Source organism: Perca flavescens, chromosome 18 (genome assembly GCF_004354835.1).
Source record: "Perca flavescens isolate YP-PL-M2 chromosome 18, PFLA_1.0, whole genome shotgun sequence".
Taxonomy (NCBI): domain Eukaryota; kingdom Metazoa; phylum Chordata; class Actinopteri; order Perciformes; family Percidae; genus Perca; species Perca flavescens.
The window spans coordinates 15,867,365-15,894,172 of NC_041348.1; the positions used below are offsets into that span (position 1 = coordinate 15,867,365).

At 40.7% G+C, this 26,808-nt stretch overlaps 1 protein-coding gene across 1 annotated transcript in view; it reads left to right on the forward strand.

The window, feature by feature from the left end:
* The window catches only part of nbas (NBAS subunit of NRZ tethering complex), a 169,007-nt gene extending 163,438 nt beyond the window's left edge, over nucleotides 1–5,569 (forward strand). The window contains exon 53 of the mRNA XM_028604439.1: nucleotides 5,144–5,569. Coding sequence (XP_028460240.1) covers nucleotides 5,144–5,419 — 276 coding nt within the window. The 3' untranslated portion in view covers nucleotides 5,420–5,569. The remainder of the gene's footprint in view (nucleotides 1–5,143) is intronic.
* Nucleotides 5,570–26,808: the final 21,239 nt, after the last annotated feature.

The following is a 26,808-nucleotide window of genomic DNA, read 5'->3' on the forward strand; positions in this document are numbered from 1 at the left end:
GATAGAAAACAAGGGTGTTGGAAATTGACCAGACCAATCAGGCAACATTTAGCTGCCAGTGAAGACAAGTGGGAAAGACAACCTTGGCTGTCTTTCACAGGGCAAGACCGCAAGAAATGAGGAAGTAATAACAAGAGTGAAAGGGTGGTTGGACATCTTATGGCTACAGTTTGATGTGTCAGTTCTCTTGTCATGCTGAGTGTTTGTTCATTCACTCACGGTGCACACCAGCTATACTCGCGAGCACACACAACGAAGATGCCTCTTGTTTTCCCTTGAGACAGTGTTCTTTGAACCTTTAGAGAAGATTTGGAGAGGCTTTTAACCTGACACACAAACCTGTACCGCAAAAACACTTACACCGCAGGACAGGTTTTTGCGTTCTCCAAGCTTTTGACCTTTTAGAAAGAAAGGACGGCATGATGGATGTATCCCCTCCTCAGTCAGATTCTATTTGCAATGAACAGTTTGTAAAACCGAGGCCCGGATAGACCGCCCGGGAAAGTCGAAAACTCAAGAGAAAGAAGGGTGAGGAGGGAAGCCTCACAGGATTGGGGTGGCAGTATGAGCTTTAGCGGTGCTGGTAGACGAACTTTGTTACCTTTGGACAGAGACAGTCAAGCTGTTTTGCCTTGCGTCCAGTCTGTATGGCAAGATAAGCTAATTGTCTCCTGGCTGTTCTGTGGCTGCATATTTAACAGCTGGATATGACAGTGGTTTTAATCTTCCTATCTAACCTTCTACAAAGAAAGCAAAATGTTTCCCAAAATGTCGAATTATTCCTTTAATTTTGAAGAAATTTGCAGAATGATAATTTAATGTGTTCATATAATCGTCATGATATGATTCCACTTAAAGTTGATAAATGAAAACATTGAATTATCACCCATCCGTACCATGCTTGCGTTTCATAGTATTAAGAAGTAGAAATTAGGTATTAAATTATAAGTATTGTCCTAGACTAACGGCTCAGTAGCTTCAGAGGAATGGCTGTAATTGTGACTTTAGTGAAGAATATAAAGGAAGGATAAGAAGATTTTAGAGTAGCGATCATTTAAACTTTGTCATTACACTCAGCTGTCTGCGATATACTGCATACTTACTGTACTGTGGGTGGGAACATTGGACGAAAAGCAGTGCCTGAAATGTGACAGAGCCGAGCATGCTGTAAAAAGGACATAAAGTTATCTGCTCCACTCTGATATCAAGATTCCCCTCCATGCCTCCATCTCTCTGCTGCTCCTTCACATCTATTTTCAGCTTGACTGTCGATCCAACTAACTCTGAGACTCAAATCTGCTGTCTCTCTTGACACCGTCAAACTGTAATAGCCTGGGAGGTGTGTGTGTGTGTGTGTGTGTGTGTGTGTGTGTGTGTGTGTGTGTGTGTGTGTGTGTGTGTGTGTGTGTGTGTGTGTGTGTGTGTGTGCGCGCGCGTGCGCGCGCGCGTGCGCGCGCGTTCGCATGTGCGCGCGCCGAGCCAGGCCTGTGCTCGAGTGATGTTCTGTGTTTTTCCCTCTTCCATAATGGACCAGGAAATGCAGGAAAGAAAGACAGAATTTGTCCATATTTATAAGTAGTAGCTGTCTGTATATATTCCTGTACCTAAATTGGTCATCTTTCAGACCAGTGTTCTCCATGCAGAGCCATGAGCATTCTGGAGGTGTGAGCCCTCATTACAGCCAAACACTGCAGAAGGTGATTTCAGTGATTAGCACGCTTTCAGGCCCAATCAAATCAAATGTGTATGTCTAGCCCTCTGCAAGGCCAATTTTAACAAAGTAAAAATATTGAAGAATAATTTTGGTTTATGACATTTTTCATCTTATTTGTTGATATATATAAATATATCATTTAGCTCCAACCACCACTGTGCCTATGTACAGGCTCACAAATCTGCTAACATGCAGCCTGGCTGTAGACTCTTGGTCTTGTTGTAGTTTTGACCATCATTTCTATGGGCGCTCATAAGATTGCATTCCTAAACTCAATCTCACTGTTCATAACAATTTTGCTGATTAATGAATTTTTAATTCTAATAATTAACAATTTTTATTATTGTTAAAGCCCTATTTGTAAAAGAAATGATTTCCCAAACTGTATGTTGTAGACATCCAAATTTGACCTACTCTATTTGCTGTAGTAGCGCCCACAATTTTCCTGTGTAGTGAAGGATATTTACAGACATTGCAGGTTCATTCACTTTTGGTTTTATCTCTTGGTTTTCACACTTCTTGTCTTGTTGACAGCCTCTCTCATCATCAAACCTTTGTGTGTCTTGCCTCGTCTCTGTCACGGCATTCCCAGATCTCAGGGAATACTTTGTTGGGGACAATATTACCATAACCAAGAGGCGTGATGGCAAGAGAAAAATAAGAAAAATAAGACCCAAGTTGTAAAAAACATCATCCTTTGCTCCTCTCCTATTCGTAAAGTTTGAAATCATCTTTGTAAGATATTAAGCTTCAAAATAGGTCAGTGTGCACTGCAGCTCCAGAAATCCCTTGCAGAACATTTGTTCTGGGCCTCTGTTGAGCCTCCAAAATAAAATAAAAAAAAGTTTGAAGTGTTAAGTTGTTTTGAAGTGCCTCTTCTTGGTTCTATTGTGCATTCAGTACTTGGTGCACTTAAAAATGTATGCATCTGGTGTTTTCAGTGCATGTCTGCCTTTCTCCTCTCCAGCTCTCTCCCTCCATCTTTCTCTGTCATACATTTTCCACACTCCGCAGCCCTCCCCTCCCTCTCGTCTATTCTTTCCGCTAATTCTCATTATAACCGGATGACCTCCTCGTCCACCTCTGTCTCCAGATTCGCCGTCTGTCTTCTCTGTGTGGCCCTTGTCCCTCCCACGGCTTGTCATGATTCATCTGGTCCCTTCTCTCAATGGAAGGGAGAAATTAAATTATTAGTGATGCATGACATACTGTATCTCTATAACTGTTCTACGTCAGCCTTCTGTCTCCCTTTGGTACCAAAGCAACCGTGAAGTTGTATTTAAATGGTAAATCACATCCAGAATACTTTCACTGAAACTATGAATCTTGGGACAAAGTTGTTTTATGTGCAAAAATGTTCAGTAATTCCAGGAGGGGTTAGTGTCATTGTCAATGACAACAGCTGAATGTCTCTCAACTCTTGTATGGGGCGTTCAGGTTCACTTATATCCATCATCATGGTTGAAGTGATCCTTTTTTTTTTTTAAATGGTTTTAATGTTTTTAAAGATAGAATGTCCTTTAAGGACAGAAAAATGGAGCAAGGTCGGCACAGAGATGAGAGATTTTTGAGGCGAGGAAGAGAAATGTATCCATCTCTGCTACCCTTTTCTACAACAGAAGAGAAGACATGAGCTCCACATTTATAATTGATCTGCCTCAGCTCCAGAAATACCCTGACAGGGACTCGCTGTTGTCTGTATGTGTGCGTACATTAGGGCTGTATAGTTGGATAGAGACAGCAAACAGGTGAGAGAGGATGCAGGGGAGATGGGCTGAGTCACAGAGAGAGAAGGCCTTTCCAACCCCAGCACTCAGCCTTGCTTGTGCATGGCCTGTAAACCACTCACAGCAGCCCCTGCGGCATTTAGCGGTTTGAATTTCCATGCTCATGCAACTCATTGATGTAAAGAGGTGGAAGATGGGGTTAAAACATTACGTAAAGGTTTGTTTATGGCTGTGTGAACATGTGTCTAAAATTGTTGTTGTTCCTCTTAAAGGCTGCAAAGAAGTGTGTGTGTGTGTGGGTTTTTGTGTGCGTGTGCGCGCTAATGCCATGGGAATGTTGGTAGTGTCAACACAGGATTTGTCCCAACAGTCTGACCTCATCAGGTCTCTTCACGCGTGTAACATTGTAATCGCACATAGTCTGGAAATACTGCTGCTGCAGCAGGAAGCTACAATACATACAGGCCGCTGTGGCTGCTTAATCTCCACACCTCCCAGCCACCTTCAGTGTTTTATCAGCCGGTGGGTGTTTGGAGAATGTCTGCTGAATAACAGAGGTGTCAAAAGTATTCACATTCATTACTCAAGTAGAAGTATAAATACTACAGTTTGAAAATATTTCTGTAGAAGTTGGAAGTATCAACTCAAGCTTTTCACTTAAGTAAAAGTGTGAAAGTACTGGTTTCAAAACTACTTAAAGTATAAAAGTACAAGTAATGTAAGGGGAAAAAATGCCATTAAGGACAAAAGCTTAGCCCTCCCCACAGCGGCCTAATAGTGCACTACCCCACCTCCACAAAAAAATATTTTTCTAAAGGCCATAATGACTATAATAATGTTATATTAAAATCATACCTGCAAACCATAGACTGAATAGTAACAGTCTATGCTGCAAACTCAGAAGGTCTGAAAAAAAGTGACACATCTCCTCTGTGTTTTTCAGACAACGGCAACTACAGTCTGGTGTTAGAATCCTCTCAAATGAAATACAGACACACTTTTACACCGTTTAGCTCTCAGCATTTTAACCGTGTTTACTCCAGCTGCTAGCTAACGGGAGGCTAACGTTACCTGCTGTCAAGTGTTTGTTAACTAGCGTCCCGTGCGGCGATGTTTCAGTTCCCTTTAACGTCCGTTTTCGGAGCATCAGAGAGAAGCGCAGGCATTTAAGTGGCACCTAAATAAGGCACCGAAATCCGCGTTGCTATTTGGTCCGGTAGATAACGGTCGTTAAGGCACCGGTGCCGTATTAGCACCGGGTCTGTGCAGGTGCACAAACCAATAGGGTGTCGGAATATGTTTACGGAATGGTATATGTATAATGAAATGAAATAGGAGTAACGAGGCTATTTTTAAAATGTAAGGAGTAGAAAGTACAGATAATTGCGTGAAAATGTAAGGAGTAGAAGTAAAACGTATGCTGTAAAATAATTACTCCAGTAAAGTATAGATACCCAAAATTTCTACTTAAGTAAGGTAACGAAGTATTTGTACTTCGTTACTTGACACCTCTGCTGAATAATAGCTGGTTACTTGGCAGATGAACTGGTTTCATGTGTGCCAAAGTTCTGGCGGTTACTCTTGGCATGTATTCACAGGGATGAAAAAACACAATCGCGCTTAAAAAAAAAAGACAAGTTAGTTTCTCCTGACTCCATTACCTCATGTGTGTTTACACTTTCTCCCTCCTCTCTCCCTCCAGGAGACAGCGTCCTCCTGCGACGCCGAACTCCTCTCGTTGCTCCTGGATGCAGGGCTTCTAGTGGGCTGCGTTTCCTCAGCGCTGTACCCCCTGCTCAGCTCCCACATGCTGTCCCACCAGCAGGAGGGAGGCTGGGATGTAGACAAAGCCGCCGCCGAGCTGCTGGCGTCGGGCCACGGGCCCGAGGCGGGCTCCCTGCTGCTGGCTCACCGCGGGACTCACCAGGCTCAGTTCACCTTCAACTCGGCCTTGGCCGTTCTCAAGAAGTGGCTGTGAGGGGAGGAAGAACAAGGTGTGAGGGGAAGGAGTGCGACGGGGAGGCAGTTTGGGCCGCAGCCACGAAGTGCGGTGATAAGGCAGTTTTCGTGAAGGGGGAGTGGGAAGGTGTTGACAGAGGAGAGGAATTGGATTGGATTGAGATCTAAAGAAATTAGCGTGAGGCGAGAATTGAAGTAATATCAGATCCTTTCCATTTTGTTCCGTAATTGGGTTCATCAACTGAAGACATGTCAACAGCAGCTGCAGTGTCTGCCTTGACGGTATTAGAGCGGATACCTTTAATACTGAAACATCTGCTCAATTAGAAACACACACACACGCACACACACACACCCACGGATACAGAAACACAACCTCTGCTGTCTCTCCTTCATGAATGAATGTTCTTCTGAGGTTTGATCAGAAAATTCACTTCCCGCTTGCATTTACTTACTGTGTGTGTGTGTCCTATTGTGTGATAAAGTAATTGAGCAGTAGCCGAGAAGCAGTGGGTGGATATTAGCCTATTGTTCCGTGACAGGTTTGCCTCTTTGACGTCCCACTGTTAAACACCCAGCCTCTGCTCCATTGTTATTCCCCTAATAATGTCTAATTAATTCCTTCTAAACAAATTAGCCCCGCAGCTGCCCCGCGCTGTTTGTTTCTTGTGTGTGTGTGTGTGTGTGTGTGTGTGTGTGTGTGTGTGTGTGTGTGTGTGTGTGTGTGTGTGTGTGTGTGTGTGTGTGTGTGTGTGTGTGTGTGTGTGTGTGTGTGCGCGTGCGTGTGTGTGCATGCAAATACTATCCACAAGCACCGACACCCCGGCGATATAACGTAGAGCTGATGAGGAATAAAGGTGCATGTGTGTGTTTACACTGTACGCATACAGTAATGCTGTCAGCATGGTTTCAATATAAAATACAGGTTTTAATTCTGTCCCACTTTCAGATCTGAAATAAAGAAAACTCTAAGGACATGAGAATGAGTTTGTTGTATTTTCTTTCTTTCTTTATAATAGTGTTGATGGGAAAGTGCAACATTGTCTAAGATTTAAGTCTTTACAATCAAAGCTTTTTCAAAGTCAACCTTGTTACCATTTCAGTGAGTTTTTCTTTTCTTTTTAATTAATGGCTTTTTATTAAGATTTTTGTTGCATCTCACAGTGAATTCACTCAAAACATTTTCATTATAATTACAGCATTTTCTCATTGTTCCAAGATAATTACTCTGAGCAAAACATACAGCGTGTATTTTTGCTTGCCTTTAAATGCACTTTTTGTTTTGTTACGCAATCATTTTAGAGCATTTAAAAAAAATACATAAAAAATGATTCACTGGTCAGCACGTGTGAATCCATGTGGGGTTTATGGAGCAACCAACACCTACTGTGCGGTCTCTTAAATCATTTGTAATTGTTTTTTCGACTGATAATTGCAAACGGGCAAAAATATGTTTTTGAGAAGTTAGCTGCAAGGCAAAAAAATCTAATTTATCTTGTTTGTCAAACTGTGTTTTAGACTGGGGTCAAAATGAAACTAATGAAGTGGTGCTGACTGCAGGTCCCCAGAGCGGCCAGTTTTCTTTAGTATGTGTTTTCAAAAATGAAGCTGCTCTGTCAGGTTTAGATTCAGATAACTTTATAAATACAGCCAACCCAACCATTAAGGGTTAAACTTAAAAAAGTGCATTAGCACACAATGTATATCATGTAATGTTAAAAAATAATAAAATAAACAATAAATAGTACTGCCTGTGTACAGATGCTTCTCTCCCATAACATCCAAACATTTACACATGACCCAATCATTAGACACACACACACACACACACACACACACACACACACACACACACACACACACACACACACACACACACACACACACACACACACACACACACACACACAGAGCAGCGGAGTGCAAGAACCAGTTTCTCCAGAGAGAACAGAGATCCCTTGAATGAACAGTGGGAGGGAATAAAGGGTCTGGATGGTGATTAGGCATTAGTTAAGAGCCACATTTTCCACTCAGAACCATCTGAGCTGAAAAATATATTTTATTGAGTTACTAATCACCATGGTCACTGACATTAAAGGCCCTGAAACCCCTTTTTCTTAATCAGCTTCTTATTCTAAGTAACGCAAGAACACACTTTTCTGCCAAAGTTGGAAGTTTTGATTATTTTACATAAGAGATTGTTTTTTTGTTGTTTTTTTTTGGAATTTGTTAAAGTGGACAGGGCCCAGCTGGAAAAAGATGATGTCATGTACGTCCATGCACCAAGAGAAAATTACTTTTCAAACTTTGATAGTTGCTTCTTTAGTTATACGTGTTAAAGAAAAATATTTAAAGCCCCTGAAAACTTGGTATCAAATCTTAAGAATTTGTGTTTAACATTAATAATGTTGATGAGCCTGTCAGAAGAGCAGACAAAAACAAAACAAGAATTACAGCAAATCTCTCAAAGGAAATAACCATAATTGCTTCAGAAAATGAAAGTGTGTTCATGTGTGACCGCATCGCTCATTGTAAGAAGCTGAATGAGGAGAAAAAAAAGTTCAGGGCCTTTAAGATTTGAGAAGAAGTTTTCAGTGGCTTTAAAAAAATACTGCACTAATGTCTGCAACATGCTTCAGTTAATTATCCAGATGCAGCTGCTTGAAAACTAGCTGTAACTTGGTGGCTACCTTATGGAATTGTGGCACCGTTTAAATCTGTTCAGGCAGTAATGAGCAGATCATGTTTCTGTATTTGCTCGTTAACTTTCTCCTGCTGGTCTCCATCCCTTAATTGAATGTTTAGCATGGCTTTTTTTGTAAAGACTCTGCTTTTTCCGGTGCATCCAAAGACTAAATAGAAATTAATTTCTTTTGATTCCCTCATGGTTACGTTTCTACTAAATACATTTTGTTTGAGATCCCCTTATCTTTTTGTTCCGTGAGTGCACAGTGGTATTTGCCTACCTAATCCTTCTGTCATTCGCAATACTTTTAGGCTAGCCAAAATAAGAGTATTTTCACGATTGTGAACTATTTGACATTAAATCCCTGTGGCAGGTAACATTTAAAACAGCTGCCGGAGTATAGTAGCTCATTTCAAGCCAGAAATTGAATAAAGGACTAGGCTAGGAGGTATTTACCCTGAAAGCAATATTGCTGTGTTCCAGGCACATACACTATATAAGGGATGGGATGGGTGGTCTATATATCAAACAAGAGAGTAATGAATCTCCTTACCTGTAGAGGAAAATGAGACAATGCTTGTGTCAGTGATGAGACACATGAAAATACAGCCAGACACAAAGCTATCAGATAGGCTTTTTGCAAGCCTGGTTGCATTAGGGACGTGTCAACATTATATCATAAGGGGAAATAATTCTGTAGAGATTAATGGGGCAATTTCCCAGCCTTCCACTCCTTCACTCACAGCTCTGCCATTTAGTGTTATTCTAAGCCAGTGTCAGGCACTGATTGTTATAAAGATGACTGGGCTTTGCAGTCTTAAGAAAACAAACTGATGCTCATTCCCTTGTGTCAGACAAGTTCTCTCAAGCCTGCAAAATGAATTAGATTGGTCTCAGATAGTAATCGACCCAGGTTGGTTCGTACCCTTGAGCTAGAGCAGGAGTCCATTTTCAGTCCTGGCCAGCATGAAATCAACTCTTTGTGCTGAATTAACAAGATTACACAAAGCCTTGTAATCAATCTGAACTGCTTAATCCTCCTGTCATCAGTTTGATCGAATCCTGCGCTAGCAGGCTCCGACCTTTAGCTTTTTACTACTACAACGAAGTGGTACATCTTAGATAATGTTTGAGTGAAAACTAGGTAGAAAAACAGGTGAGTAATTACTAATTATACATCTGTGCCAATTAAAGCAGTCATTTTGCTAAACCAAAAGAAGAAAAATATGTAGAAATCTCTGGAGGAGTGGGAGGCTGATAAAAACATTAAGGCAGAATTTTATTAGCATATTGATCAACACGACAAAAAAGAGAAAGATGCGAATAGCAACAAAAAAAAAAGGCAAGGGGACAGTAGAAAATGAGAACCAAGTGGATTAGCACTGCAGTATTTTTTTTTGGCATGCCACTTATATATATATATATATATATATATATATATATATATATATATATATATATATATATATATATATATACAGTACAGGCCAAAAGTTTGGACACACCTTCTCATTCAATGTGTTTCTTTATTTTCATGACTATTTACATTGTAGATTCTCACTGAAGGCATCAAAACTAAGAATGAACACATATGGAATTATGTACTGAACAAAAAAGTGTGAAATAACTGAAAACATGTCTTATATTTTAGATTCTTCAAAGTAGCCCCCCTTTGCTTTTTTTGATAACTCTGCAAACCCTTGGTGTTCTCTCAATGAGCTTCATGAGGTAGTCTCCTGAAATGGTTTTCACTTCACAGGTGTGCCTTGTCAGGGTTAATTAGTGGAATTTGTTCCCTTATTAATAAAAAAAGCAAAGGGGGGCTACTTTACAGAATCTAAAATATAAGACATGTTTTCAGTTATTTCACACTTTTTTGTTAAGTACATATTACGTAGTATAGAACAGTGTTCATTCATAGTTTTGATGCCTTCAGTGAGAATCTACAATGTAAATAGTCATGAAAATAAAAAGGAAACACATTGAATGAGAAGGTGTGTCCAAACTTTTGGCCTGTACTGTATATATATAAAGTAGCATGCCAAAAAAAAAAATATATATATATATATATATATATATATATATATAAATATATAAATAACACCAACATTTTCCTATTTACATGTTGTAATTTTTATATTCACAAGGTGTGCAAATAACAAGGTCACATGAGACACAGCCATCTTCTAACCATATACAAACTGGGAACTATATTCCAGTACCTCCAGGATTTCGCAGCCTTTTTTTTAAGATTGTTGCAGTCCAAAATGCCTGATTTCGCGGGAGCTTTTGTAAAAAATTGCGATAAAAGTTGCGATGTATTTTGTATGTTTGTTGCAATGAAGTTGCGGGAGACAGTGAAAGTTGCAAAAAAGTTTTTTTTTTTATATAGTTCTTTAAAAATAAAAAGGAAACCTTTATCCTGGGCTGAGTTTTCCTAGTAACCTTACCAAAAAGGCTCAGGATGCTGCAAATGTTGGTATAATATGAAAATGGCTGGTGGATTTAAGACAAAACAATAATAATTTATTAAATGAATCAAATTTGAAAATATCCATCAATGGCTTGTTGATCTTTACATTGTTAGTTAATTTCCTAACCTGGCCTGGGACTCACATTCATACAGTTTGATAAAGTACTGACTTTGACTTATCATTGCACTTACAATAACGAGCGTAGCTGTCCTCAATTTAGGTCATTGTGTCGTCTCATCTCCTTTTTCTCCTGCATCCACCGTGTGTGTTGTTTGTGTGTGTGTCCGTGTGTGTGTGTTGTTTGTGTGTCTGTCTGTGTGTGTGTCTGTGTGTGTGTTTGTGTGTGTGTGGGCAAGCGTCAGTCGCGGAGGGAACGGAGCAGTAGCCCCACCCGCTGAAGAGAGCCGACAGCCAGGATTGAAACGGCAGCAACTTCAGCGACTTTTAAATCGTTAACGTCTAAATCGTTGCACGTCTTGCAAAACAATTTACCCCCGCTTTCATAAAGAACATCTGGATACTGTTTTTCACGGTCCTTTGCTGTTATTTTTGTAGGTAAATGTGAGACGTTGGCAGCACACATGTCTGCTGCGCATGCTGCTGCATCTTCTGAACAAAACAAGGAAGTGAGTTTGCTGACGTATGATGACGCTTTGCAGGAGACCGCGATGATTGGTCAAAGTTGCAGAAAAGTTGCAGTGATTGGTCAAAATTGCGAGTCGCACCAAAGTTGCGGTGATTGGTTGAATTCGTGTGAATTGGCGCGATCGCGACATCGCAAAATCCTGGAGGGACTGATATTCTCAGAAAAGTGAAGCACTACTACTTCTGCTACTTTGGTGGAGTGATATGCTTGCAGCACCTGAGAAGCCCTGAGCAGAGAGTAGCAGTGCTTCGCCTTTCTGAGAATATAGTTCCCAGTTTATATATAGTTAGAAGATGGCTGTGTCTCATGTGACCTTGTAATTTGTACACGCTGTGACTATACAAATCACAACATGTAAATAGGAACATGTTGGTGTTATTTTGTCACTTATTCGGAGCAGTAGGCTAGTTGGAACCAGTTACCTCCAGGATCTGTGCTAGGCTAAGCTACCGGTGGGCCGAGTTACAACACGCACAGAGATGAGAAGGGTATGTATGGACTTGTCTTACTCTGGGGGTTACGGTGAATAAGCTAAAGTCCCAATAAGTCAGAGTGTTCCTTTAACGCAGCTCTAATATTTTTTTTTATATTAACAAAGGATCAAATGACTATGTGTCAGTTCTTATATAACCAAGGTGCGATTTGCCGGGGTGTGCGTGGGATTGTATTCCCCCCCCCCCATGAGCATCATGCGGCAATGACAGTTAAGTTTAGGAAAAAGGTTGGAATTCGATTATTACATGCCCGAGGAATGAACAAGCTGTTCCTGGGGGAAAGTATTTTGTTTTCGCCGCAAAGTGAACTCTGCTCCGGCTTGAAAGCACTGTGTTTTATGTTTACACCATATTGTGCTATTTCATTTTGAGATTATTTTCAATTTCCATATTGAAGTGCATAAGTGTTTTGGCATGGCTGACCAAATGGCTCCATCCATGTTATTGGAAGGGGGATTAAATTCTTGCATGTTTTGTTTTGTTGTGCATGATCAAAAAACATCCCCCTCTCTGTTTTCTTCACAAATGGCACCCTGGATATAAGTGATGCTATGGCAGTGTCTACGCTAAACTCTTTAGGAGCAGCCATTGTTGTTTTGAATGAACAGTCGCCTCTCCTCTCCCTGTTGTCAAACACCACGTCTGAAGTTTGTTGCAGGAGGCTGATTGGTTCGACCCAAACTCATTACTTGAAGCCTGACGAGATGGATTTTCATGTGATATTGTTAGAATCCAGCGGCCATATGCAAGGTAAGCAGTTCCCCTTAGCTCTATGAGCTTTTTTAGCATGTTTCAGCTGATTGTTTTGGTTTTCCAGGCACTTTACTGTTGAGCTACGTACTCTCACAGGCAATTTAGAGTTTTTTATCACAGGTGTTTTCAGTGAAAACAGCTCTTAAAACCTACTGTAGCTAACTGCTTAGCACCAAATGACAGACAAAGTTAGCGACTAGCTGGTGAAGAGTGCAGCATTTAGCCACTAAAGAGCCAAGTTTGTCAGGAATGGGTAGAAACCATAACAAAGCTCAAAGGATAGTGAATATTCATTATGTGGCCAGAAACAAGACTGTAAACGTCTTTTGAATATTAAAACCCCCAACATGTTTCCACAGAAATACTGTATACGTATTTCATAATATTCATGCTTTTAAGAACTCCTGAAAAGTTGATGCTGACAAAGCCAAGTTGAGCATTTAAGAACTCAGATCTCAGGCTTCAAGTTCCCTTTCAGCTTGCACCGCCCTCACATACTTACCTGAAATATAATGTCTTTTCTCCTTATGTATAATTTCAACCATTTCTCTTCTCACAAGCATCACACTCAGTTGGGCTTTCTCTGGGAAGATGTTGTTAAGGTCTACCTCCCCTACTGCTGGGGTTTGGTAAACAGTGTCGGCATTCTTTTTTTGATCTGTCACACAAAGCTTTCGGTGCAGGCAGTGTGAGCCATCATCGCTATCCATCCAGAAGGTGAAAGAAGAGAGGGAGAGGAGAGTAAGAATTTGTGTCCCCCCAGGGGGAGGCTGAATGAGACAGGGATCTTACAAACTCGCTCCTCTGCTGAAGAGGTTATCGCTTTGAAACAAGGCATTTAGCTTGCGCCTACGAGTCTTCTGTGGAGTCTATAGTGTGAGAGGAAGAGAAGAGGAAACACAAAAGGAGAGAAAGGGAGTAAAAAATAGTGTTTGCATTCCAGGAAATCCCTCACACGCCTTCTACCTTGTCAACAGACTGAATCCTGGGAAATCATTCACCCTCCAAGGACATGTCTGTTTCCTTTACCTCTCTATTTTTCATCTTTCCTGTCTTACCCATCTTTGACCGGCAGCCTTGCCCTCCACAGAGTGACTTGTTACTTATAGTAAACTGAAATACAGACACACATACACACACACACACACACACACACACACACAAAAACATACAAACAAACCTCTTCTAAAAGAAAAGAGTTAGCCAGATTTAAAAAGAGAAAGTCGGAGTATTAAATATGAGGAATGGAAGAAAAATGAAGGAAATAGGAGGTCAGATAAGCGAGAGAGAAAGAAGAGCAGTTAATAGAAGGTCTGAAGTTAGCACTGCAGGATTTGCGTCACATGGGAGAGCATCAGTAAAACAGAATAACAGAGCAGGAGAGAACAAGGACATTGGTGCAGTCCTGCAACCTCTATTAGCACTGCAGTGAAACAGCTCAAAGGTTGTTATTTACTGATATATGAATTTTAAAAAAGGCAGTTGCGCTACATTTTTGGATTTACACTCATTGACAAATTAAGTGTATGACGTAAAGTAGTGTAGGCTCACAGTGTATTAGGCTGGTAGTAACTTAGAAACCATGCAAAAGCCTTGTCCCACATACAAAACTGGTATTTATCTTTTAAAGGAAGAATGTGAGGTAAGAATGTGCACATACTGTAGCTGCAGCCGTGTGGAATGATTTTGGTGGATTTTTGAGGCGAGAGCAAGTATTTTGAAATCATTCTCATTTTCTGGCTCATGATGGTATAGTTGGCTCATGAGCTGCTTTATGCTTCCAATGGCTGTTTTCCTTGAGCTGTGTGGTCTGGCATTAGAGCGCCAGATCCAGAAAAAACAATTTACAGGTTTTGACAACTCTTGGGTTCATGGGGTTCACAGGGACATTTTTAGAGGCAGCTGGTGGACACGTCTGGAATATTTTAGTCGACATTAAGCCGTGTCATTCCTGTTATATGGGGTGGGATTAGTATTTGTTATAAGTCGGAGGTACATTAGATTCCCATACATAGCAGGCCAACATCAAAATGCAATTTGCAGCAATGTCCGGTTTTCCAAACGTAATCGCAGCAATTGACTGCACACATGTTGCAATAAGGGCACCTTGGGAGGATGAATTTGTGTTTGTAGACAAAAAGCACTTTAATTCTGTCAATGTCCAAATAATTTGTGATGCGCAAATGGCGTTGACAAATGTAGCGGCTAAATGGCCAGGCTCGACCCATGAATCGTTTATACTGTCTAAAGCAGTGTAGGGAGAAAACTGCAAGCTGGTCTGGTATCCGATTAGTATCCGCTTCTTGGTAAAATTGAATGCCATGAATAATTTAAAAATACAGTATTAAGGTCTGGTAATCTGCAATTTGAAATTGGTTGTGCTTCACTTTTCTTTAGTGAATAATGGTGACCCAAATGCATCCCTGGATATTAACCCCCTTTATCAATCCACAGATGGCACAACAAAGGCACTACAATATAGTGCATAGACGTGCTCGCTCTATTGTGGAGTGGTGCATTGGCCTTCTTATAGGAAGGTGGCTATGCCTGGAGGCATCTGGGGGTAAATTGTTATACAAACCAGAAAAGGTGTGCAAAATGATCTGAGCCTGTTCTGTGTTGCATAAACGTGGCACAAAAGAATGGAGTTTCCTCCTGAGGACCTGAAGACTTGATGACCCTCAGGAACCATGGGGTCCCACAAGAACCAGCTCGAACAGCTAATACCTACGTCTTGGTGTGAGACATCCATTATAAGTGAGTAAAGCTCCTTATGCGTAAAAAAAAAAATGACACAAGACTGACAATAAAGTTTCTATTTGACTTTCTAAGTCAGCCAAGGGCCTTATTCTAGAACTCAGAGTTGATGGCCTCTGTTACCTTTTTCCAATTGATAGTTTTTGTTCTGTTCATAATTCCACAACTGAGAACACCAAATAAAGCACATTGCAATGTCTGCGTCTTAGTAGACAAACACAACTGTGACCCTCTTGGAAAAACATTGCTCCTCCATTGCGCTACTGGTTGTGTCAACAAAATATCAACTTTGTTGAACTAAGAGAGAGCCAACACCTGTTGCCTACTTGTCCTATTTTAAGAAGTGTTAAGCAGACAACCTCCAGATTTGTTTTCTTTTTAGACCAACATCCAACAATGAAAACCTGAACTTCTTTGACTGCCTTCGGCTGGCTGCTCGTGGCCCCTACGCTACTACAAGCTGCTAATGTAGAATTAAGGTAAGCCCCAAACAACCCACCACTGAACGCTTTTTTTCTTTTAGTCATTATTATTTTTCTTTCACACACACACACACACACACACACACACACACACACACACACACACACACACACACACACACACACACACACACTTCATGTTAGAGAGCAACTGTTAGCACTATCAACATTTTGCTTGTTGCTGAGGTAATGAAGAGTATGCTAATTGCGTTACATGTAGGTAGCTTTAGAATATTGTTGTTTGCAGCTGTAGTGGCCTTTTGTGATTGAAGGCTAGTTGTGTGCGCTCAAGCCTTTGTTGACTCAGGCAGTCAACAAAGGCTTGAGCGTGCACAACTAGGCATTGTATTTGTGTGATAGCGGCTTAAAATCGTGCTTATCTTGTGTTGATCTTTTTTTGTGCTTTTGTGTGTCCTCTGGGTCGTGCCGTGACTTTAGAGTAGCCTATGCTATCTTAGTTGGGTAAGTCGGCGCTGGTGGTTGCACAAATGTTAGCTAATGTTTGCATGGGTGGCTTCTTTTAACGTGAATGAATTTTGTCAAACTGATTTTGGATGCTTATGTAATGCATTGTACAGAAGACAGACCAGTTGCAAAAAGAAGGAAGGACATTTGTTATATGGCATTATTATTAACAATATGAGCTTACTGAACCTAATAACAGGTTCTCTGCAACCATTGACCAAGATTCAAAGTCTCTATGATAGTGTTGTTAAAATCCCTGGAAACTCTTGACATCTTTAGTGTCATACTCGACTTTAAGAATCTTTTCGACTTTTAGAAAATGTTGCCAGCAGCCTAAGGTTCTTCTCAAAAGTTGGCAGAATGAGGCCGATCACTGCACAACTAAGCAGGAAAATGACACTTGATCCGCCGAAACTGATGCAATGACTTGATTTGCATTGGAGACACGTGAACTTACTCCCACATCTGGTGGAGAGTCTGATTGATTGTAATGCTTAATAATAGATCAATATAATATGTTTGTTATTCTGTAGAAGCAGTTCTGCGGCGCCTGTGTGAATACTACTGTGTAAGAATGATAGAATTAAAAGACGCCTTACTCTGAGATGGGAGCAACATGAGTTTATGACATCACAAAAATATCTCTGCGCTGGAGAAAAGTGTATCTGTAAGCATCAAATGTTTCTATAACAGCTGCTTTATTACACTGAGGATGAAAAAAATGTGGTAATGGGTTGTATTTCACATTTTGGCATTGACACCCCATCCTCTTTTACAGGCACAGCATTCACATCCTCCAAACTGTTACTGACTGCCATATGTTTCCCAAACTGTTCAGTTGTTAAGGAGAATTAAAGAGAGCGCTGGAGAGGAGGTGGAGAGCTGGTTTGAGACCTAGGAAAGAGCAGTGTAGGTGGAAGTGTAAAAGTGGGGATCTAGAAGGATTGGAAGATTGTTTGTTAGTGCATGTCTAAGGACAGAGCTGGAGGAAGAACCAAAGCAGGAGGAGGAGACGAGTGGATGAGGAGAGCGGGAAGAATAGAGCGAGGAAGAGAAGTTGAATGGCTGGGCAATACTTCAGACTAAGTGGAAAAAAGGTTTCATCAGCTGTGTGTGTGTGTGTGTGTGTGTGTGTGTGTGTGTGTGTGTGTGTGTGTGTGTGTGTGTGTGTGTGTGTGTGTGTGTGGAAACATGCAGCTACCATGCGTACAATACACCCACGTGTGCAGAATATCTGTCTCTGTGTTTTTGTGTGTGTTTTTCTCATGCATGTGTGTGGGGCATTTAGGATCTTTTCTTCTGCAATCAGACGTTCATTGATGTTGATCTTTCTGGCGGAATGAGGCAAATCACGTGCTTTGCCAGCAACTGTTATCTTCTCTGCTCCCATGTTCTATGACAACACCAACCTCCCCCAGTGTGAGGATGGTTACAATTTGTTTAGAGAGAGTGGTGCGGCTGTGTCTTTTGAATGCGTTTGCTCTTTGTGAAATATTAAATCTGTAAGGTCTGCATGTGTCTACGGTCTCTGCGGATACAGTATATGCATCTGATCCTCGTTATGCTCTTTTGTGTAGTGTGTGGTGTGGGATTCTCTTGGATAAGAGATTTTGAAGAGGGTAATGTTCAAGAAAAATAAGACAATTAGACAATCTAGAGTTCTATGATAACTACTGTAGGAAACTCATCTGCTGAGGAAGACCATCGCTGCATCCAAAATAGCATATTGTGCACTACATACCCAATATGTTTACTATCGCTCTATCGTTGTGTATCTTGTTATTGACATTACAGAGCTGCCTTGGTTGCTGTCCACCGTTGTCTGTTTTTTTTATTTTTGTTTAATTTTATTGTGAGATAATTATGCCGTGGTAGTGTCCAGTGTTTGTATACTGTAACATTTCACCGGTAATAGTATGTAATTCACGTACTGTTGCTTTCATTGGCTTCGGGCATACTAAAAAATCTCACATTGTGTTTTAGCCTACTAAATAGCATGTTAGTATGGAATTTCGGCAAAACCCATATGATATGTATGCTCCAGTACAACAACAAAATGGACTTTGTGGTGGAGTTATTTTGTCAACTGCTGTTTCCATGGACAAAAATGAACTCTCAATCTCAAGACTTTGACCCATTCACCCTCACTGCTGCACTATTACATCAGCCCTTAAATCCAAGTGTAGATCCCATTTGCAAAGATACCAAATATGTCAGCCTGAATTTGTGATAAAATGTGTATAAATTATGCTCAAGACATTTAGAATATATTTCCAGTTGATATAATGAAAAACATGGGGCTGTGATGAGTTGAAACAAGTTGGTACAGAAAATGTGATGCTGTCAAGTAGAGTGGAACCGTAAAACTGTTTATAAGAGAAAATATAAATGAAGAACTGGATTTTAAAGGACACTTTTACCTTAGCCCCTCAAATCCTGGGTATTTCTCTACATTAAATACATTAAATATCCATGGCTAAATAAGCAACAATCAAAGCTAAGTGCAGAAAAATATCTTTAGGTATTATTTTGATGAGTGACTTTGTGCCATTAATTCTATGCCCATGTAAAACCCCATCATTCCTAAAAAGCTGATTAAGAAAATAGGCATTCAGGGCCTTTTCTAAGATTAATATCAATGAAGGAATGAAGAATGTGTGTTTATAATGTACAGCATACTGGATGTACCCCGTCGAGTGTTTACTAGAGGAGCTTCTGATTTGCTCTGAGCAAACCTTTTCCAAACAATCCAACATAATGACAGACAAATCGAAACTAACCAATGACAGCAGCAACAACAGGACCAACAGGTGTTTGTGTTTCAGAGGGATTTAAGCCAGAGGAGAATGAGGCAATCAGTTACCATGGCGATGGTAAAGGAGGAGTATGGGGGACTGTTGCAGAACACTTTAGTTTGGAGAGTGTCACTTACAGGCTTTGATGATGATAAGGGTTGCTGCCGGGGTAAACAACATCAGATCTTCAAAATACTGGGAGAATTGGGCACTCCAGAGGATCAGCTTTTTCTCTCCTCCTCCTTACTTGCCCCCCAAAAACATCTGTCTATCTGTTTTTTATCTACACACACACACACACACACACACACACACACACACACACACACACACACACACACACATAAACACACACGCTCACACACACCTGCTACTCTCTCCCAGCAGGTGTAATGTTTGCCTCGTGATGAATGGCAAAGATCGCCGTAACCATGGCAACACTCTGACACAGACTTCCACCCGTGTGCAGGGTGGGTATTTGGTCAAAAAACATATAGGCCTGTATATTTACTGTTGTGTGTGTGTGTGTGTGTGTGTGTGTGTGTGTGTGTGTGTGTGTGTGTGTGTGTGTGTGTGTGTGTGTGTGTGTGTGTGTGTGTGTGTGTGTGTGTGTGTGTGGCCTGTTTGCAAAGGAAAAAGATGGGGAAGTGTTTATCAGGCGCTCTTTTTGGAGGGTGTAACGTCCTCCGGGTTCGTTAATGCATCACACAGTGAACGGATGTCACACCGCCACTGGATAGATGTCATCAAGCATGCTCAAGTGAACAATTCTCTCACTTTCACAGGGTGAGAGAAGGAGGACGGGGAGGGGGGAGGAGTGATGGACTGAAAACCAGAGAGGCAACAATCGCAATGGCAGGCATCGAATCTTTTGAAGCCCATTGAAATGGCAGATAAAGAAAGAGGGGAAGCTAAAGAGGGCAAGGAAAAGAGAAAAGGCAAAAAAAATAAGAAAAACTGATGAGATAACACTCTCGGTAAAAGCAGAGTGGGAGGATGATCCAGAGCAAGACAAGGAGAAGTGATGAATTAAGGCTTGAGAACTGCAATGGAGATGCGGGCAAAGTGAGAAGGTGTGTGTGTGTGTGTGTGTGTGTGTGTGTGTGTGTGTGTGTGTGTGTGTGTGTGTGTGTGTGTGTGTGTGTGTGTGTGTGTGTGTGTGTGTGTGTGTGTGTGTGTGTGTGTGTGTGTGTGTGTGTGTGTGTGCAGTGGAGGATGTTGAAGCTGAAATCTTAACTAACAGAAGCGCTGGCACCACACTGAGAAGAACTGAAAGCAGACATAGGGCTTTAGGCTAATTAAGAAAAGAAAGAAGCTATAAGTGTGTGTGTCTTTGCGGCTGTGTGCATGCCAATGTGAATAATATGTTTGGGTGTTAAAAGAAGGAAAAACAAGGTGTTGTTTGTGTGAGTTGTCTTTGTCATACTGTAACAACAAAGTGCCCCGTAAAACAACTTACCTTACTCTCCCTCCTCTCTTCCATTTTTAACTTCATATCTTATAACTCACATTGACGTGAATTGTCAAACTGCTGTCTTTATCTTTGTGTGTGTTTGTGTGTGTCTTTGTATCTCTGGGTGTTTTTACCGGCTTAATTACCAAAAGATATCCATCTGGCATGGAAATGAGCTTTAGAGATCGGGCAGCAACACAATATTGTCTCCTTGTTAGTTGGGTCATAGTGTTGATTACTATTCAACGTGACTGAACTGCAGTTAGGCTGCAATAATATGATATGACACTGTGTAAACCATGATCCATATGTTATTATAGTGTACTTGACAGAAAGTTCAGATTTTCCTCCCTGTTTTTAATAGGATTGGCCATCAATACACCTATTGTTAATGATAAGATTGACTTATAAACTTCATCTCGAGACGTGATAATTGGTAATAACGTTGTGTTCTCTTGCTAATGAGCAGGTTAAAGATGGAGGTTTGTTCATGTTATTTACTTGAGTGATCATCTGACTGCGTGTGCCCTTTTGGACGCCCTTCAAGCAATGTTGCCACATGTGCAAATTTCAGTTGGTGGGTAAAATAACTGATAGAAATGATGTGGAAAACTAAGAAAATAGGAGCCAGGTAAGGGAAAAAAATGAATTTTGTTTTATCATATCATATTACAGATCTCTGATCTTGAAAATTGAAATAGAGCATTTCTTTATTTAATATTTAATTGTACATTAAAACAGGAATTATTGAATTGGTTTTCAAATTCATCATTTAATCCATTGTTTAATAGAGGAACTATAAAAGGAGTTTCAAAGTTAAACTTAACAGTAAATAAATACATCATTTAAAAATGCATTAAATATTAAATGACTTTTAAAGAATTAAATCTAAATAAAAGAGCGCATTTAGGGTTCCTGGATAGCTCAGTCGGTGGAGCGGGCGTCCTTATATAGAGGTTTACTCCTCGACGCAGCGGGCCAGGGTTTGAGTCCGACCTGCGGTCCTTTGCTGCATGTCATCCCCCCCCCCCTCTCTCCACTTTCAAGTCTTCAACTGTCCTGTCAAATAAAGGCCTAAAAATGCCCTAAATTATCTTAAAAGAACATTTAAAATGAATTCGAAAATGCAATTTAGAAAAAAGGAATTCATAATTGAATTAACAACACAGCTTTTAAAAGGGCAATTCCTTTCCCTATTTTCAAATCCATTTCCTTGCTGCTTTTCCTGATCGTCTGGTAAATAGAAACAGTGTAAAAGAGCATCCTTACACTTTGTTGATCTTCAAATGTTGTCTTTAAAGTTATAATTCTAACTTTAAAGATTGCCGTCCTGGTTGATTTAGCAACACCCGTTGATACTGGTGATTGAAGCAAGTGTGGTTTAATGCTACAGCAAACACTCCTTGAGAGAAATACAACAGGAGATCAGCCGGAGTGTCAGTTTACAGCTTCACCAAACACTCTCTCATGTTGTTTTAATAAAGAAGTCAGTCAATAATAATTGCAACTGCACTCTGATTTTATGTTGTCAAATAAAGGCAAAATTCAAAAGAAAAATCATATATCTCCAACAAATGCCAAGATTGACTAACTTTTAGACCCAGATTAAAAAATGCTTGATTCTACATTTCCCACAGTGCAACTCTTAATATAATATAACTTTCTAACTCAATATCATTTAATGTGACTCTCTGTTTGGTAAACCCCCATGTCTTTCATACCCACAGTTTCTATTAAAACAACCCTGTCTCCTAAAAATTGCATTCCCATACAACTAAACTGCATTTTCAATTATGTTTCAAAGGGAAAAGTATTTTCTCCCAGTTTAAGTTTGTTCTTGACATATAAGGTTGGATGGATGGGTCAAACAAACAAGGGACTTCCACCTAGAAGTCCCGTGAAAAACAAAAGTCAACATTGACTTATTTAAGTTAACTTACGCAATGTGTTGAAACAAACGTAAGGCAGGAGAAATTACGTTTCCCTCGAAACATAATTGAGAATGCACTTTAGTTGTATAGCAATGTCATTTTTAGGATACAGGTTTGGTAAAAAGGCTCTCCAAGCCTAAGCCTAGATACCTGATGACATCACCAGGGGTATTTCCTTTCCTTTACAACGGTTTCAAACTGAGTTTGATGTGTACAGTTGGAGGGGTTGCCCTTTAGGAGCTCAGCATTCATCAGCAGTCAGTGTAGGTTTAACTGTCAGCACTGTAGCTCTTTGACTTACGCTTCCAGCTTGTTGCCTCTGCGGCCACTGGAGAGTTGCTGTTGATTCAGTTTTGCCAGTGTCCTCTCACCACTCTACATCTCTTCTTGAACACCTGTCCTCATTCTGTCAGCATTTTTGTGTCTGAGTCAGCGTCTGTCAGAGTCTAGGTCATCATGACCACTTGGTTCTTACATCACTGACATCAGTGTTTGTGCTTCATCTGTCCTCCTCCCTGGCTGACTGAGCATGTCTATCTATGTTTTGTTGATTCCAGAAGTCTGAGCATGACTCCAGGCAGTTTGGGTGTCACAGATGTCACAGTCACTGCCGTGGTCATTTTCAGTGACACTGATCTCCTCCCACCATCCTAATGTCTCACAGAAGCCCTTGACTTCTTAATGTCCTTCCTCTCTTGGAGCACTTACAAGCATAAACAAGTGGATTTAATGCAATTTTCTTGAAACCAAAAAGGTTTATGTGGGTTTTTGTCAAACTTCCACAAGATGTTCTCACCAGGACTTAATTTTCATAAACTAATCATAAATATCTTTTAATAATAGTGAACTTTGTCAAGGTGAGGCTCATAATTTAATATTATAAGTGATAAGTTGTGTAAACAATATCATGTCACCAGTTTTCACCAAAGAAAATGGTTGTAAAATTGGTTTAAAGCTATAGTGCGTAGTTTCTGCCGCTCCCCTTGAGGAATTCTAAGTAATGACAACAAAACTGTCGGCGCATCCACATGATACAAGCCTTCCATGACCCCCCCACCCCCGGGCTGATTTGACGTAAGTCCATGTACAAATATTAAATATTAAAAGTGGTAATCAGGCAAATATAAGGAGTTGAGCACATTACTTACAATTGGGTGCCATTCAACCATTTCAGAAGAGGAGGGCATAAGAAGATGACATAATTAATAGAGTGCCAGTTATACCAAAAACTGGAAAACCATGTGGAATATGGAAATATAACTTGGAATGTTTCAGTCTACTCTTCGCTCCACAGATCTGATGTTTTCATCTGCTACCATGTTTCCTCTCTTCAGTGCAGCGGAAGCTTGGGCGATGCATGCTTCATGTACGTGATTTATACGCCTGTTTCCGTTTCTTTTTAGACCTGTACCTTTCTACAAAGTGGTTCAGTGGTGTGATCATAATACCCTCATAAAAAACACCCATATTTTTCTGGTCACAATTCACAACCACAACCAACCCATAAACTTCATCTGCAACAAGGTACAACAGAGGATTTACTTTCTGACTCAGGTCATTTGGAGCCACGAAAGGAAATCCTAAATCTATTCTTCTGCTCCACCATTAAAAGTGTCCTGCAGTACGGAGGCTGGTTCCATGGCCTCTCAGTCCAACTGAAAACCAGGATATTACAACTCCTGTGGATCTGCTCCAGGGTGGTGGGTCACTCTATGGAAAAAACCTTCCTCAAAAGCTGCACAAAGCGTACCCTCAGACTGGCTGAAATAATCACCCTGGACCCTTCTCATGTTCTACATAAGGAGGTCCAACTTCTGCCCTCTGGAAGGCGCTTTAGGGTGCCAGGTTGCAGGAAGAACCAGTACAAGCATTCTTTTCTTCCCATAGTTTGTTCCTCGCTCTATAACACTGCTCAAGCAAACAAAGAGGAGTGCAAGGAGGTGACGAATCCAAGTCACTACAGCCCAACTCACATTAGAAAAACAGTTTGTATGGCTGTAACTAGCCTCTAATAAACCTGTCCACAGCACATGCATACATCAAATTTATGTTTTTATGGATTTGAATCTTGATATTCTTCTGAACGCTCGTGGAATGATGTCTGTTGCTGCAAGAGAATACAAGTGCTAAGTGCAGCATTTTGGTAAAAATGTAGAAAAGCAACAATTTGCTTAATCATCATCCCCATGATTCACATTCTCTATTTGTATGTACTGTGAATCACTTTGTCTGAATATTTGTCTCAGAAACTTTATATTTACAAATAATGTATATTGTCAATTAACTTTAAACCTACTGTATATTGTGTTTTTATAGATTCATGTGTGTATTTTCAGCCACCACTGGTGCTGCTGACTAACTGTCTCTCTGTTTGTTTACTCACTGCCCGTCCCTCCATCCCTTACAGCTCATGACATGGTAGCACACTGAATAATAACACAGCCCCCTTCAAATCAATGCATGTTCACATTTGCAGCTTAATCTTCACCAGCCATCAATCAATGGGCTCAAACTGAATTTGGCCCATCTGATTGGTGCAGGGCCGTGGCTTCGGTTCCCCAGGGAGCTGCAGCCAATCAAAGGGTGTTACCCTCAAATGATTCAAACATGAGGGGATCAAAACTAAATTATTCCAACTGTTCTCACAAATCCAATCCAATAGTGGTGGAAAATGAGAACAAGACTATTGAAAGAGATGGACTGTGACTTGTTTTGGGTTCTTGGGCAAATAGGGTGTCGATTAAGTTTGAAAACGCTAATTGAGTTCAGCCAGATTAATTCAGCTCTCAAGTGACTAATTAAGTTGATATCAGTGGCGGTTTGTGTACTTGTTAATTCATCCCCTCAACAAAACACAGATTCTTCTTGTGGTGAGGCTCTTTCCAATAATCCAATAGTCAATAAAAAGCTCAGTAATGAATGACACACTTACCTGCAGAGCCTTGTGTTAGAGTGAAAGTCTGCCCTCTCTTCTTTCTGTCTCTGTTTGCGAAGCACTAAAGGGCGCTGCATGAAGATTATTTGTCTGATTACAACCTGATTGAACCTACGCCTCACTCTTCATACACAATCAGCACTGCAATAGACACAATAATGTCAAAGATTTCTATCAATTTACTCATCCAATTTCATTGCCATAGAAACTAAATACAAAAACAATCCAGATTGCCTCATATGTTGTGCACCAATTCCCCTGGTTAGGGAAAATAAGAAGCCAAAATGCAAGTAAACGGCATGTTTATTGTCAATTTATGGACCAAAGATGTTTTTTTACGAGCACCAAAGGCAGATTCGGTACACACAGAGTATTGTAATACCTTCTTTTTTGGGGGACAGACACCACTTGAGTCCTTCAGCATGTTTGAAAACCAAGACCCTTTATTCTTTGAAACCAGTAGACTGAATTGTTTGGACTCTCCATCAAGCAAGATGCAGCGGCATGCTTTTTGCCTTGGCGACACTAACCCGTTATTAGTTTGTCATTGGAGGTTTGTCTTCTGGAGAAAAAGGAGATGTATCAAAGCAAAAACAACAGGCCTATGATATTTTCAGTGTGGGAAATGTTTTCGTGCAGTGATATGTGTGAATATACGTGTGATTTGGAAGTATGCATCTAAACGTGTTTGTGTGGCCATGTGTGTACATTTTGTGGATTTTTAGTAAACGTATTCTCAAGTCTTGGCTGGCTGAAAGGACGATGACTGTAATCAAGCGGGTGCCTTTCCATCACACCAAGCTCAAATGCTACGATGACATTTCCAAAGGTGCATGCTAGATGGAATATCAAACGCCGTGTCACACCAACTCTTTTAATAGCTTGTCTTTGTGCCTTAAAAGCCGCTTGACATTTCCTATCAGGGACTCCGGCTGTTTGGCTTGGCTTTTCGGATGTTTTGCTAAAGTTGAATCTGTTGCTTTGGATTTGTGTGTCACGATGACGTGATGACGTGACGTGGTAACAAGTGAAAACACGCTGCGTCTCGCGCTCTCGCTAATGTCTGTTTATCCTTAAAATTCACCGTTTGAAACTTAACTCCCTCTTAAACCTAGCTAAAGTATTAGATTTACTAATCAGCTGATCTGCTACTGAGCTGCTGTCTCCATGCCGAAAACTAAAGCGGTGCAGACCAACACAAATGCCGAGGCGGTCACCATGGCGTCCCTCACCCACCTGCCTGAGAGTCATCGAACCGCCATCTCCGAGGACTTTAAAGAAACTTTCTCAGCACTCGAGACTAAGTTGAACGGTGTCTTAACTACCGTGACAGAACATGCTGAGAAACTCGAAATACTTGAGAGTGAAGGTGAGGCACGAGAGGTATGTCTGAAGGCTGCAAACGAAGCTATCATCAAGCTACAGAGAGACCATGCTAAACTAGCAACTAAAGTTGTCGACCTCGAGTCACAGAGCCGGCGTAACAACATCAGGGTTATCGGTGTACCTGAATCTATGGAGGGGCCTGGGTCGACGG